The sequence below is a fragment of the Uloborus diversus genome, chromosome 4 (assembly GCF_026930045.1).
Source record: "Uloborus diversus isolate 005 chromosome 4, Udiv.v.3.1, whole genome shotgun sequence".
NCBI classification, from domain to species: domain Eukaryota; kingdom Metazoa; phylum Arthropoda; class Arachnida; order Araneae; family Uloboridae; genus Uloborus; species Uloborus diversus.
This window is the reverse complement of record NC_072734.1, coordinates 96,383,985-96,398,563: the sequence shown is the minus strand read 5'-3', so window position 1 is coordinate 96,398,563 and position 14,579 is coordinate 96,383,985. Positions and strand designations below refer to the sequence as shown.

At 30.9% G+C, this 14,579-nt stretch overlaps 1 protein-coding gene across 1 annotated transcript in view; it reads left to right on the top strand.

Moving 5' to 3' along the window:
• The window catches only part of LOC129221587 (phosphatidylinositol 4-kinase alpha-like), a 100,775-nt gene that overhangs the window by 49,986 nt on the left and 36,210 nt on the right, over positions 1-14,579 (top strand). The window contains 10 exon segments of the mRNA XM_054856100.1: positions 188-321; positions 411-564; positions 1,665-1,789; positions 1,881-1,962; positions 5,166-5,249; positions 5,383-5,472; positions 6,212-6,331; positions 10,256-10,348; positions 14,029-14,128; positions 14,256-14,315. Of these exon segments, the coding sequence (XP_054712075.1) occupies positions 188-321; positions 411-564; positions 1,665-1,789; positions 1,881-1,962; positions 5,166-5,249; positions 5,383-5,472; positions 6,212-6,331; positions 10,256-10,348; positions 14,029-14,128; positions 14,256-14,315 (1,042 nt within the window).

Sequence of the window (14,579 nt, the reverse complement as noted above, 5' to 3'; positions counted from 1 at the left end):
AGAGCAAAGTTTTGTGACTGGGTTATCATATGATTTTCATGCTTTTCTTTTTCTTTTTTTAAGAAAGAAAAGTTCATATTTGTGATTAATTTATATTATAGCAGTGTTTCTTCAAGATTAAATTTTTTTTAATTGTTTTTTTTTTTCTTAAAATTATACCTCTAATCGTATTATTACGGTTTTTTAGTCTGAAATTCAAGAGCTGAGAAGTCAAATCGTGGGATTATTAGACCATCAAGCAGATGTTACACCTTTAATAAATAAGCTTAATTTTGCTCAGTGTACATATTTGTTGTCTGTTTATCATCTTGAAACTCTGAGGTTTGTTTATTGTTTTCATCATTTTGTTCTTAAAAATCATAAAGCTTTTATACTTGAAAAATTTAGATATTGCTTTGTTTCTTTCTTAGAGTTCGCCATATTCAAGAGAAAACCCCATTCCATTGTATGCTTCAGTACTTAGAGGATCCAACCATTCAAAAAGATAAAGCTGGAATCTGGCAGTGTATTGTAGCAGTTTCGGATAAAGTGTTTCAGACCTATTTAGATATTGTCTCATCAAAAGTAAGCTATATTAATTCCACAGGGGCTTATGATGTTGTAAGAACTTTATCTTTTGAGACTGTTTTAATAATATAGAAGTAACTCTATTTGTATATTAGTTAAGGTGCTTTATCTACACTGTTAATATGATGCTGTTGTGGTATACTTAAAATGCAGGATAGCGTCAAATTCACCCAAAGTACAAAGCACTCTCTGCCTGTGCAAAAATAAATAAATTATTAATAAAAATGAGTTTGGATCTGATAAATTAAAGTTTTCACAATCAATGATTGCAGCCAGATTAAAAAAAAATGTTCTTCCTTTCTTTCTTTCTTTCTTTTTTTTTTAAACATTCTTTTATTTTATTTTTAAATTTCTGAGCAATATATTTAATTGAGTAATTTTACATATTTTGAGTACTTTTACATAATATATTTAATTGCTCCATGTTTCTAAAAATTATAGTTTTGCATAAATTTTAGCATATTGTTTCAGATTATTTATTCACACCAAATATCATATAAAAATAATTGTAATAAATTAAAGCAGTTTAAAAGCAATATCCAAAAAATATATTATCTGTGCAGTAAGAAATTGTCATGAGTGTAATATTAAATGAAATATACTGTGAAACAAATTATAGTTAAAAATAAAATAATAATGAAAGAAAAACCACTCATTTTTACGCAGACAAAATGAAATTGGAAAAATGAAATATATTTTAAATAAATCCAATTAAATATATTTGGAACAAAGAAATCCTTAAGCTTGGTATGGTTTAAAAAATCTCGCTCATACACATTCATAATTACTGTACCCAAATATTTAAAGTTAAGTAATGCTTCAAAAACTATACAGAACTAATAACAAGTTGAAATTCAACCTGTAAGAAATTTTCAAAAAAAAAAAAAAAAAAAAAAAAAAAGGAATTTTTGTGTATGAAAAGGTATGCTGCATTCTGAAAGACTTATTGATGTTATTATTTAAGAAATTTGATTAACTTGCTGTTTAAATTCATTAGTGAAGTTTTATTAACACTGGAGAATTTTTCTATTTTATACTGAATGTAAACGTCTGTTTCGTTTGTAAATTTCAAAAGAAAAAAAAAATCCTATTTTTAGCCCCGAAATAAGGAGCGAGACGATGAACTTGAGGAACATGCTACATTTTTACTTGTGAAATTCAACCATCCTCAGAAGCAAATCAGACGGGTAGCAGATAAATATCTCTCAATGCTAGTAGATAGGTAAGAATACAACTTGAATGCGTTGTTATATTATTTCTTTTCTTGATTTTTTATTTATTTTTGTTTTGTGATTTTTTTTTTATGCCTTCAGATTTCCTCATTTATTATGGAGTGGAAAAGTACTTTGGACAATACTTGATATTTTACAAATATTGGCTCTCTCTTTGAAATGGGTAAGCTTTCTATGTTCTTAATTTAAACCAAAAGTTTGAAACTTTCAGATTTTTGGATTAAAACAAAGTCAACTTGGTCTGTTTCAAAACTTTTGAAACAGGCCAAAGTTTTGCTGCATCGAACATGTGATACCAAAGCACTAGCAGAGCCAAAAATACTTTCTGAAGGAAGTTTTTTGATCAAAAGCATTATTTATATGTGGAAAAACTTTCGTATTAAGATTGGCATTGACATTAAAACCAAAGCCTCTGGGGGTGTGGAGGGTTACCCTCTAAACACCCCTTCACTGTGCCACTGTACTGGAGATATTTTCTCTATTTGAAATTTCAGTGATTTTTCTTACAATTTTTTCATTTATTTCGATTATTAGAAGAATGTTTGCACCTTATTGCAATGAGATATTTTGTTTAATTTTATTTTTATTATTATTGAAGTTCACCCTTGGTATCCTGCCTATTTATGCCACTGAATATATTGTGAAATTTCAGTGAAGATATAAATTTTGATGGTTGAAAATTATACCATGCATCGTAGTAAAACAACATTAAAATAAAAATATATTGTTATTGACTAAGATTTATACAAGATCTCAAACACCTTTTATGGTGGAAGCAAGACTAGCATATTTGTACATATTTATGTGTTTGTTGGGATCTCATTTCTTTTTTACGTAGTACTTCCTGATGCAACGGATGTTGGAAATGAAGCATATAAATGGTATTTCGATCATTGAAAATTTGCTAGAATCTTCAAATTGTAGACAAAAATTGTTTTATTCTGTCAATAACACATAGTGTGAAATATATTAATTCTTAAACTTTGGGCATCAGGAAATTAGGCAACAATAAGAAAAATCACCAAGAATCCCAGCTATTGCAATCTTCTCGTAGACAGGACTTGGAGAAAACTAAATGTCTTTGAACTAACTTAAAAAAGTCTATTTGATGCAGTCGCCAACCTTTGTGGCTTCATATTTTCTCTATCTCTCTTATTCATTATTAAATAACAATGCCAATCTCTGACTGATGGGTGAAGGGTTCTCTTTTTAAGAGAGAGAGAGAGAGTACCATCTGTCAGAATAACTAACCAACAATAATGGAAAAAACTTGTAAAGCTACATCACATGACAGAAATTTCAAGATATTTCACTTTTTCCCTCTTTTATATGCTTAATACTAACTGTATTACAAATTTGAAGTTTGTGTGACTGCTAGAAGCACCTTAGACTGTTGGTGATCTATCATACACAGTGCGTCCAATAGAAAAGGTGAATGATTTTAAATAAGGTACAAGACATAATGTTTTTCTAGTTTACAAGATGATTTATTCCAAATATACACCTTGGAAGTCAATACAATGCTGGAAGCGATCGTGAAATTTTTTGAAGCACTCTTCAAACTCATCTTTTGGAATTGCCCCCAATGTCGCCGTCGTAGCTGCCTGAATATCTAAAACTGTGGTGAAATGTTTGTCTTTCATTGCCAATTTCAATTTGGGGAATAACCAGAAATCCGCTGGAGCCAAATCAGGGGAATAAGGAGGGTGATTAAGCACCACAATACTTTTTTTGGCCAAGAAGTTACGTACCATCAAGCTTTTGTGTGCTGGCGCATTGTCATGCAAAAAAGACCATGTCCCTTGGTTTTGGTATTCATGTCTAACTCGATGAATTCTCGCCCATAAACGCTTCAAAACACTCAAGTAGTAAGCAGCATTAACTGATTCACCTTCTGGCATGAATTCCTTATGATACCCTTCGAATCAAAGAAAACTGTGAGGAGAGTCTTGATTCGGCTTTTTTCCATGCTCACTTTTTTTGGTCTGGCATCTTCTGGGCTCTTCCACTCCGTGCTCTGACGTTTTGTGAGTGGTTCATACTTGAAACACCAGGTTTCATCACCAGTTACAATGTTTGCCATGAAATTTGGATCCCTAGTGGCCGCTTGTTGCATGTCTCTGCAGTGTTCCACCCTGCAATGTTTTTGGTCGTCAGTCAATGTGTGCAGTACAAAGCGAGCACAGACTTTCCTTTGTCCTAAATTTTCAGTTAAAATGAGATGGACAGTGGATTTAGGTATGCCAGTAACCTCTTCGATGAGTCGAGTAGAGACACAACGATCATTTCGTAGGATTTCGGCCACTTTTTCTATGTTCTCATCATTTCGAACTGTTACTGAATGACCTGGTCTTGGATCATCTTCTAAGCTGTCTCTACCATCACGAAATCTTGCATACCACTTAAAAACATTCTTACGACTCAGTACTTCACTACCATAAACAGTTTTCATCAATTCAAATGTTTCTTTGGCACTTTTATCCAATTTAAAACAGAATTTAATGTTAGCGCGCTGCTCCATTTTTTTTTTCTACAGAGGCCAAGCGACTTCTTCTAGAATTTGCGTTATCACGTTTCAAACGATGTTGCCAACGCTTTGAAATTAATCCAGATAATAATTAAAATGTACGTGCATTTAATGCAATCATTCTTTTATAGATAGCGCTAATAGTTCCGCAAATATTAAATCAGTCACCTTTTCTATTGGACGCACTGTGTATATCAGTGACAAAATTCAAGTACTTTGGCTCGCAATAGTTTGTAAACTGTTAGTACAAATAGTTTAAAACTTTCAAATATAGTTCGTTATAGTATGTCCTGTTAGTCACAAAAACTTCAGGCTTCTAGCTTTGTTTACAACAAAGTTACAGGATGGTCAAAAGTGCCCCAGTGACTTCAAGAAAAGGATGGTACAGCTTTGCATTTGTTTGTTTCTTTTTGCTCTACTTGGCAGGGGCACTGCCATGTCCCCAGATCTATAATTACTTCCACATTGTTTTTCGTTTTGTAAAATCTTACTCTAAAATATCAACGTTGTTTATATTTTGTATTTTGAACAAGGGAAACTAAAACTCCATTGTAAAATTAGAATTCTTGTCCCCTTATAATTATTTGAGCCATCTAATCATATATTACATGTTGAAATAGAAGTAGTAGTATAAGTAAGGTAATATATTTTCTATTTAGTATCAGTTGTATGAGATTTGTCTTATTAAGTTTAAATCAAACTGAAGTTTTGATTTATTATTCATTTTTACTTACTTGTCATTTTGATATTTTAAAATATTTTCAAACAAATTTATGATTTTTTACCTCATTATAACTTTTTTAATGATATTTCTGATGTTTATATTATTTGCTTAAAAGGATGCAAATGAAGAAATACCAGAGTTACTTGTTCCTCGTACAAACTACAAGCTTGCTTTGACTGATGCTATTGACACACGCGAGGTGAGTCAAAAAAATTTCAACGAATTTCGATGTTTACCATACCTTTAAATTGACCTTTTCAATAACTTTATTTTTCTGTGCATGTATCCTTCATAATCACTTTTCATTCCATCTATGATTCTCTGTTTTTCAGAATATTGTTAGGGATTTTGCTGCTCGGAGTAAAGGTATTTTGCAAGAAGCAGTAAAATGGGCACCAAATGTTACTCATTCCCACTTAGTTGTAAGTTTTTTTTCCCTTTCATTTCTTTGATATATGTATTAATGCTATCTTAACTACATATATTTAAGAAACAAGCTTCATTTTTTTTCTTTTCATTTAAAGTATTTGATAATTATTTAAAATTTAAAAAGTATTCTTTATTGTAAAATACTATTAATTATTGATTTGTTAAATACAGTAGAAGATCATTGTAACGCACACCTTGGGACCAGAGTTTTTACGTTATATAGGTTTTGACGTTATATAGGTCATTTCAAATTTTTAAACTTATATTCAAAATATATCTATATATTAGCACTTCAGAATGAGTTTTATCTGTAGTGAGTATTAAAGCACTAATTATACAATGAGTCATTCACAAATAAATATGTTTCTTTATTACAAGAAAGTGAAATAACCTGCACTTCTGCTAGCTTCATGGTTTGCATAAAAGCTGCATTTTCAAGAACCATCTAGTATTTTCATTTTACTGTGAATGTTAATATTGATGTAAAAGCTTTGAATCAAGATGAAAAAATGAAAAACTGATTCAAAATTTAACTTTCCTAACAATTTTTATGTTTGGAAGGCAAAACAGAAGGATTTTTAAAACTTCAAAACTTATTGTTTACTTCTAAAAAGTTGTGCAGTTTATAGAGAATTGCGTTATACAGGTCGGCGTTATAAAGGTATTCTACTGTACATGTTACTGCACTATCTTTGATTAAAATCTTCATTATGAGATTTTTTTTTTCATTAGGAGTATTTAACAGTACGTCAGCATGCTTCTGATGGTCTCAAGCATCATAGTGGTCTGGCAATGGCTGTGGAAAGTGTGTTACAATTTTCTGGACTTAATTTGTTATCTTCCCCTTTATCAGTAAGTTTTATGTGAAAGTCTATATGTGTAAACATAGTATTATGTTAATCTTTTATTACAAAATTTATTATTAGTGAATTTCTCACTTCTCTCTTTTTTTTTCTTTTTTTGTGCTTCTTTATCACATTCATAATCACTTTATGAAATCATTTATCAAATTTAGAGATGTTTGCTAAGTGTATATGCTGCAGTATAACTCTGTATGTGCAGCTATTCTTTTTATAAATTATTTATGGATGTTGTGATATTTTGCTCATCCTTAAGAGCTTAAAAGAATTGTTCATGAAAACAGCGCTTGTTTGTTTACATGTGTATGCAGCCGACCTTTGATTTAACGATACCCAATTCAACAATGCGTTTCACTGATTTGTATTTCTCTGCATTTAAGTTAGTGTTAAAAGTACTTTATGCTTTCAAAATTTCTAGCCTCCAATATAATAAAATTTTGTGCAACCTATAAAATATAAGAGTAGCTAAAAATATATTGCTCAAGACAAGAAGCAGATCTGTGCCGTTACACAAAATTTAGTGCAAATTAACATACACACAATCACACACTCATAAATATAAACATAGTGATATAGTTAGGATTTTTTCAAGGCATGAAAATAGTCTGTGACATTTCATTTTGGAGAAGCAAAATGTACCAAAATAGTGAAGACAATAATATGGATAAATTCGATATAAAAACTTACTTCTAAAGGATAAAATGGAAGATGGCGAGGAAAAAAGAGAATCTTACTATTTGGTTTTTGAACATTTAGAATTTTTTATATTTTGTATTTTCAAAGGAAACAAAACAATCAAATGTAATAAAGTAAACTCCCAATTATCAGTGAGTGGCTTATCGGCGGCCTTTCACACTTTCAAAAAAAAAAAAACAAAAAAAAAAAAAGAATTCCTGGCAATAATAAGTTGATTGTAGATTAATGCACATATTTTAACCTAAAGAGTGCAAAATCTATTTTTAGACATTCCTGTTTTTCTCATCCCCTTCCTTTCCAATGACATCAAACCTTCTACAGTCACTGAAGTCTAACCAGTGGAAACATGATTTTTAAATCTACACTACTTTGCTGAATTTTAGATCTAACCCATTTACCGAATTTTAGATCAACACTACTCAACAAGTGACTGGACAGGTTTTGAAAAAAATCTCCACTCTCCCCCTGTGCATTTTTATCTGTTGCAGGTAATCTGTTTGCACGATTTGCTCACCTATGTGTATGAAACAATGAGCAATCTTTATTGTAACCGAGGTTGTTGGTTTAGCTTTTACATGCATTTTTTTACATACATTGTTATATCTTTTCAACTATAGTTTTAATGTGTGCAAGTGTTACTGATAGTTTTAAGCTATTTGCATACACTAGCATCATTTTTACCTAGTTTTTGGATTATCCGAGAATTTGCTTATCCGGGGTTAGCGTGCCACCCTATTCTGTGGATAATCCGGAGTTTACTGTATTTAAAAAAAATACAATTGCTTTTTTCCCCTCTCCATTTTCTATCATGCCGAATTTCTTTTCAAAATATAACGCATGAAATTTTGCTTGACAAAGTTTTGGACACATATTGCTGATTTTCAATGCCAGAAGTATGCTTGTAGAGGCATTAAAAATGTCTCTGCAGAGATACAAATTTTGCAGTGTTACAACTGTTCTTGGTCACCCATCAGCACCAAGAAGCCAATTTCAAATCAACTTATTAACAACTAATGACATTTAATTAAGAGAAACCATTAAAAGTTTTTTAATCATTGCAGGACTTCCACTGATGACTAAAAAAGCGACTATTTTGAAGGGTTGAAGACTATGACGACTATTTTAGCCTAAATTAAAGCAAAAAGGACTATTTTGTAAAAAACTGCTACTATTTCAGCCGAAAAGTGACTAAAATGTAAAAAATACAACAGATGTATGGAAAAAAAATGTAAAAATTAAAAAAAAAAAAAAAGCTTCTGTAAGTATCATCGGCCGAACTTTTTTGATTTCGAACTCAAATTATGGGAAAACTCATCAAATGGGTTAGGACGACCTTATTTATTGGCAAGGATAAGTAAAACAGCCATTTTTTTTCTCCTGGCGCCATCTGGCACGGGATTCATATTTCTTACCAACAAGAATAACAATAACCCCTCTTAAAAGGGAATATTAGGTTTATTAATATTGGGTTTTGTGGTTGGCAATTACAACCCTGTACCTTGTACGGAAGGAAGTAATTAAGATTTCACAAACAAATGCACTTAATTTAATTTCAAAAAATGCTGATTCAATAGCGAAGCCAAGTTTAAAGGGGACAAGGTTGACCTTTTTAGGTATTTTATGTTACTCTGGATCATTATTCACTTCTGGTAACCCGGCTATTTTTCTCTGCTTGATGTTCTCTGCAGCTACAATATTCGAACGATGTTATTTAATGAACATAGAGCATTCAGCTTTTTTATTGCTATTATTTTCATTTTTCTGAAAATATAAATGAAACTTAAGTGTGTAAATGTACATAAAAGCTAATGTTTGTTTCACCTGCTAAAGTAATAGTGAATTTAAAAGCAGTGTTAAGCATGTTTCTTTTGTATGAAATACTACAGCATGTTGTCAATACTTTCTTTTGTTTAACCCTATTAATGATGAAAAGATTTGGGGGATGACTTATTAAATGTTTTCAACCTGCTTGCTTACAAGTAACCATTACAATTATATGAGTGCTAATATTAGTCGTGCGTTATTTAATGAACATACACCAATCCGTCTTTTTTTCCTCTTTACTTTCATTTTACTGTAAATTTAAACAAAACTTTAATGTATAAATCTGAATAAAACCTTTTAATTGCTATGCTTAGTTGATTGTAAATTTAATCACACTGTTTAGTTTTAGTGATTTTTTTTCAAATTTAAAAGTCAAAATAACAATGCTTTAGCAATGCTTTGAAACAGAAAAGTGTTTAACTGCAGTTCACATATTATGGCAGACAGCAGGTAGTTTCTTTTCAGGCCATTGGGTAATCTGTCACATCATATAGTGAAACATGTCGAAAATTTTGCTTTGTTTGATGGGTATACAGAATAGTATACCCATCTTATAATATGTGATAAGTTACTTTATGATAAGTTACTTTATTTGAGAAAGAAAAGTGACTGATTAATACTCAAAAATAAAAGTGTGTGTATGTGTTTTTACTGCTATGTTTTGGAACATTTCAGAAAGTAATTACCGGCTTTTATTAATCAAATCAATTAACCAACGTTTTGAAGCACAAAAATTGCATTTTGTGCTTCTAAACGTTGGTTAATTGATTCAATTAATTTCCAGCACAAAGGTATTTATTCGTTACTGACTATAATGTTTTCATAGTTTTGTAAATATCTCTATCATATACAAAAATTTCACATCCTTATCATTGAAATACGACTGGTATGAAACCATGTCGGGAACAACGTTTATGTGTAATAGATCCAGGTGATCCCACTTATATGCCATACAACTGAGGTATGTTGAGGCCTATTCATCAAAATGTATATGCAGCATTATTTAATATTGATACTATTTAAAAAATAATGGAAGACTATTTTTGATACTATTTTCCCTGTTATGCTACTATTTTGCAGACTATGTTTCATTTAAGAGGCTACTAAAACCACTATTTTTAGGATCATAACTCAGTGGCAGCACTGTCATTGTCTTATGCTGATTTATGCAATTTTATAAGAGGTGTTGTATTCTTAAATAGTTTATCTTGATTGTTGGCTTCACATTGATTTAAATAGGATGCAGGTTTCTAGGTTAGATTTTCTAAGCACTGAAATGATTGTTTAAAGAATTGTGACCTTATCCTATAAGGATACAATATTATTTCTAATAATAGAGAATTGTTTTGTGAAATTATTTTTGTTAAAGTACTAGTAAATCCTTTACTTTTTACAGAATTCTACATTAGATAAATGGCCGGCTTGTGTAAAAAACAACTATTCAGAGTCTGTTGCTTCAATAAACATAAGGTGTCATTATGCTGGCGAAGTATGTCTAATTTCATTAGTAAATTATTTGACAATATTTATAAATATTGCACATTTTTGACAGTCAGTGTTTCTCCTTTGCATTTTCATTCAATCTTTTATTATGCTCTTTTTGTTTTGAAATTCTTTCTAAAAATTAGTTTAATGCAATGTTATTTTGGATCAATTGATGGCAGGAATGTTTTTCTTTGTTATTTATTATAAAATGTTATTGACTTCAATATGGAAGAAAATTTTGTCTAATTTATACTCCTTCTGTTAAGGTGAAGTGAAACAGTGCTTTTCAAGAATTTTAAGTAATAGTAAAAATATCTATCATTGCTTTATTTTGTTAATTTCTTAACATAAATTCTGGAAAAAATTTCTTCTACTTATTGATTGCATATATGTGCCTTTTTCTTAAAATGACTCGCATAAGCGGATTTAGGACTAAGTTCCGAGGGGGGGGGGCAGGTTTTTTTTTTAAATCAGCATCTTTATCCCCCCTCCTCCTCTTCCATGTATTTTGTCTTTTTCTGTGATGCATGAGGCCATGTTTCTCATTTGTGTATATTGCTTTTTATTAATGTGTTACACGCTGTCCTTTTTGAACTGACATTTAAGAGGGAGATTGGTGTCAAGAGTGATATAAGGCTTCCTTTTAAGTGGGATATAGAATACTTCCAATTTTAAGAGGTTCCGGGGGTTTCTCTCCCGGTGGAAATTTGTTTAAAAGGATATAAAATTCTGCCTTTTTTGAAGCCTATTATAAGGTGTAGTTGAATAGACAAAAATCTAGGGAAAAATTTACAAATAAATTTTTTAGAAAGTTATATACTTTAAATGTACTTTGTAAAGTAAGTTAATGCTTTAAAAAAAATGGTGGACAGATTTAGAAAGTAGTTAACAAGAGACTTAACATAGTGCCCATTTGAACAATTCGTAATTATACTTGACAATTGATAATTATACTTGACGAGAAATAAAATTGAAGCACATTTTGCTTGGGAGTTTCAAGGACTTATTTAATTCTTTTCAAGGGAGTTTTTTTCCTTTGTTTTTAGCTTTTAATTTGTTTAAAAAAATGTCGATTATTTTAGGTATTGTAGCTGAATGCATAGCTCGTTTAGCCTACATTTTCATTTCTATGCTTGCCCAAACATTTTTCAGTCCAAAATAGTCATTTTAGACACATTTTCTGCACCCCAGTGAGTTTTTCTACTTCTAATAGTGTTTTTGTTTCTCCCCCATTAGAAAAAGACATTAGCTATTCTCTTAAATTTTCACTTCTCTGAACTATTCAAAAAAGATAATAAATAAAAAAAATATCATGATTTTTATTTTAAGAGTTTGGAAGTGTGTTGTTGCTATGTATAAAGTCCTCCCAAAACTGGGGGGCATTGCCCCCCTGCGCCCTCCCCCATAAAGCCGCCCATGCTGACTCGTAAAACATGTAGACTTTATTTAACATTTCATTATTATTATAGATGAGGTGATCATGTGCTGTTAAATGGTCTGTTTCTGTTTATGAATCGTTGGATGGAGTGTTTACTTGCATTTTTTAGATAAGGAGAGAAAAGTTTTTATGAATTATAAAGTTTTTAAAGATGATATTGGCAAGTTTCTTTGCACTATTATTGATTAAGTTGAAAGTTAAAATATATATATATACTACAAAGAAGAGATTTTATGTCTTTGTAAATTGTGATTGCACTTTAGAACTTTAAGGTTTGTTGGTATGTTGAATAGTAAAGATTTTACATGAAATACACTGCTAAAGCAGAAATACATGAAATACACCGCCAGCTCAGTCATTTCCAGCCGAGGACTGCAGTTTCGTGCTTATTAGCACTCCTCAGCCCGGCATAGGAAAGTGACTGAGCTGGAGATGAAAAACATCTTAAGGAAGCCAAGAGTGCCAAACAAACTGGTAGCTAATATAGAATTAGCACAGACTAGACGAGTGACCGAAACAATGGTTCAATTCAATTTGATGATTGAAGGCAAGGCATGGTATATTCAGTAAATTACCGCCCATTAGCCAGGGCTAAAGCAGAAATACATGAAATACACCGCCAGCTCAGTCATTTCCAGCCGAGGACTGCAGTTTCTTGCTTATTAGCACTCCTCAGCCCGATTTTATTTTTTTGTACAGTTACCGACAGAAATAATAAATGTTTATCTTCTGTTGAGGAAAATAGTTTAATATGATGCTCTCTATATTCAAGTAACTGATTCACTTGAAATTAAAAAAAAAAAATAACTCCAAATACATCCATGTACTCCTTGAAGTAAACACCTCACATATTCATTTTATTTGATGTACATTAAACTATTTAGTGTTAAAACTAATTAAAATGCTAATGTATTTAAATAGGTTTTTTATGTTAACCCGAAAGGGTGTGCAATAAACCTTCTTAAATTTTGAGATCATTACAATTTGTTTTTAAGGTGTTCCTGTTTAGTATTAATAAGAATAGGTAGTAAGTTATCACTACAATCTATTCGAGATTTAAGTCTTCAGTATATTTCTCATTTTGCATTCTTATTTGATAACAACATTTATTGCTTGAAAATCAGTATCTTTCTTCCATCAGCATCTAAGAAATAATTTAACCAAGCGTTTGAATTGCATGATGCAAGTTTATTGCCCTTGCACTTAGGGTTGCTTTATTTTAGTCTTTCTAATGAGACAACACAAAGGCTTTACCTTTTGCAAACCTAATGTGATCCCCCCAAAAAACATCCATTTTTTCAGGTGGCACCACTATGAATGGATACCCATTTCAATGAAATTTTTGACGCCCAGTTTTCCTACCAGATGGAGGCATTTAGGCTTGTGAGGCTGCACTGGGAGTTTAATTTTGCTAAGAGTACTCAAAGTCAAACAAGTACTGTAGGAATCTTTTATATGCCATCTAATCTTACAACATGGGTACTTAATTTTCTGAATTTTGTAAATCTATCAAACCTGCCCCTTTGGGCATAAAAGGCCAATGCCTAACTACTACACCACTTTGTTGGCAAAGTGCCAATAAGAGTGATTCTTTTCAGAGGCAATATTTTCATAATTTGATAAATAGTTGGTTATGATAATTCTTTGTAACCAAAGCACAAGGACATATGCATTTTGACAAAATTTAGAGAAAATTGCATGACATATGAAGCTGTTTCGGAAAGGAAGCGGTAGACAAGGTAATCCAGACGTGTAACCTATGTCACATTCTTCCTCACAAAACACACCCACCATTGCCAAAGCAGCTTTACTTCAAGGCTTCACTTAGACTTTGTGAAGGCCTTTTTAACAGAATATATTTTACTGTGGAATTTTTTTTTGTTTTAATTAAAATAATTCAAATGAACAAGCTTCCTTGTGTTAAGCTACTATTAGATGGGTTGGGTTCTTCATTGGATAAGCTTTGAGCTAGGGTTTGATATTTTCAAAATTTTACTAATTATAATGTATAATTTTTTTTAAATAAGGAATGAAATTGCTGCAAAAAAAAATAATTTTTAATATAAATAGCTAAATTTGTATGTGAACACCGGTAATGAGCAAAAAATAAAGCTTTGAAGTATTATTTAAAGTTTGACATTTGTTGTTTGTGTGTGTGTGTGTGTGTGTGTGTGTGTTTTTTTTTTTTTTTTTGTATTGAGGTATGAGTGATGCTTTTATAAAAAACATGATATTATTTCTTTCAGATTGAAGGTTTTCTGGCTGTATCTGATGAATCTGAAGGTTACTTGGAAAATGTAGCAAATCAATTGCTGCAAAATTTGCATGAAACTTGGAAGACCAAAGGTATTATTGTAAATGCTTTATTTTCGAAGCAAGCATTTTTTACTCATTTAAAGTATTTAACCTCCTGCTACAAAGTAGAAAATTCTGTTTTATATGATGAAAAATTCATCTAAGACATTTTTTTCAGATTCTGATGCTCACGACAAATGCATATACCGTGTATGTGCCCTGCTAATTGCTACCAAAAGTAAGATTTGAGCTTTGAAAATACAGCTTTTTTTTGAACTGCGGCAATGAGCTTTAAAGTCTCTAAGAGTGAACAACCTTATTCTTGAGACGTGCAGTTAGAAAATTTATCAAAATTTTGTAAAACCTTCATTAAATGTATTTTATGTGTATTTTTTATAGCATTATATTCCAAGATTTCCAAAGTATTTTAATCCTGAGTAGGTATGCATTTATGAAAATTTTTGTTTTCTAATATGATGTATTTTTTAATACAAAGTTATGC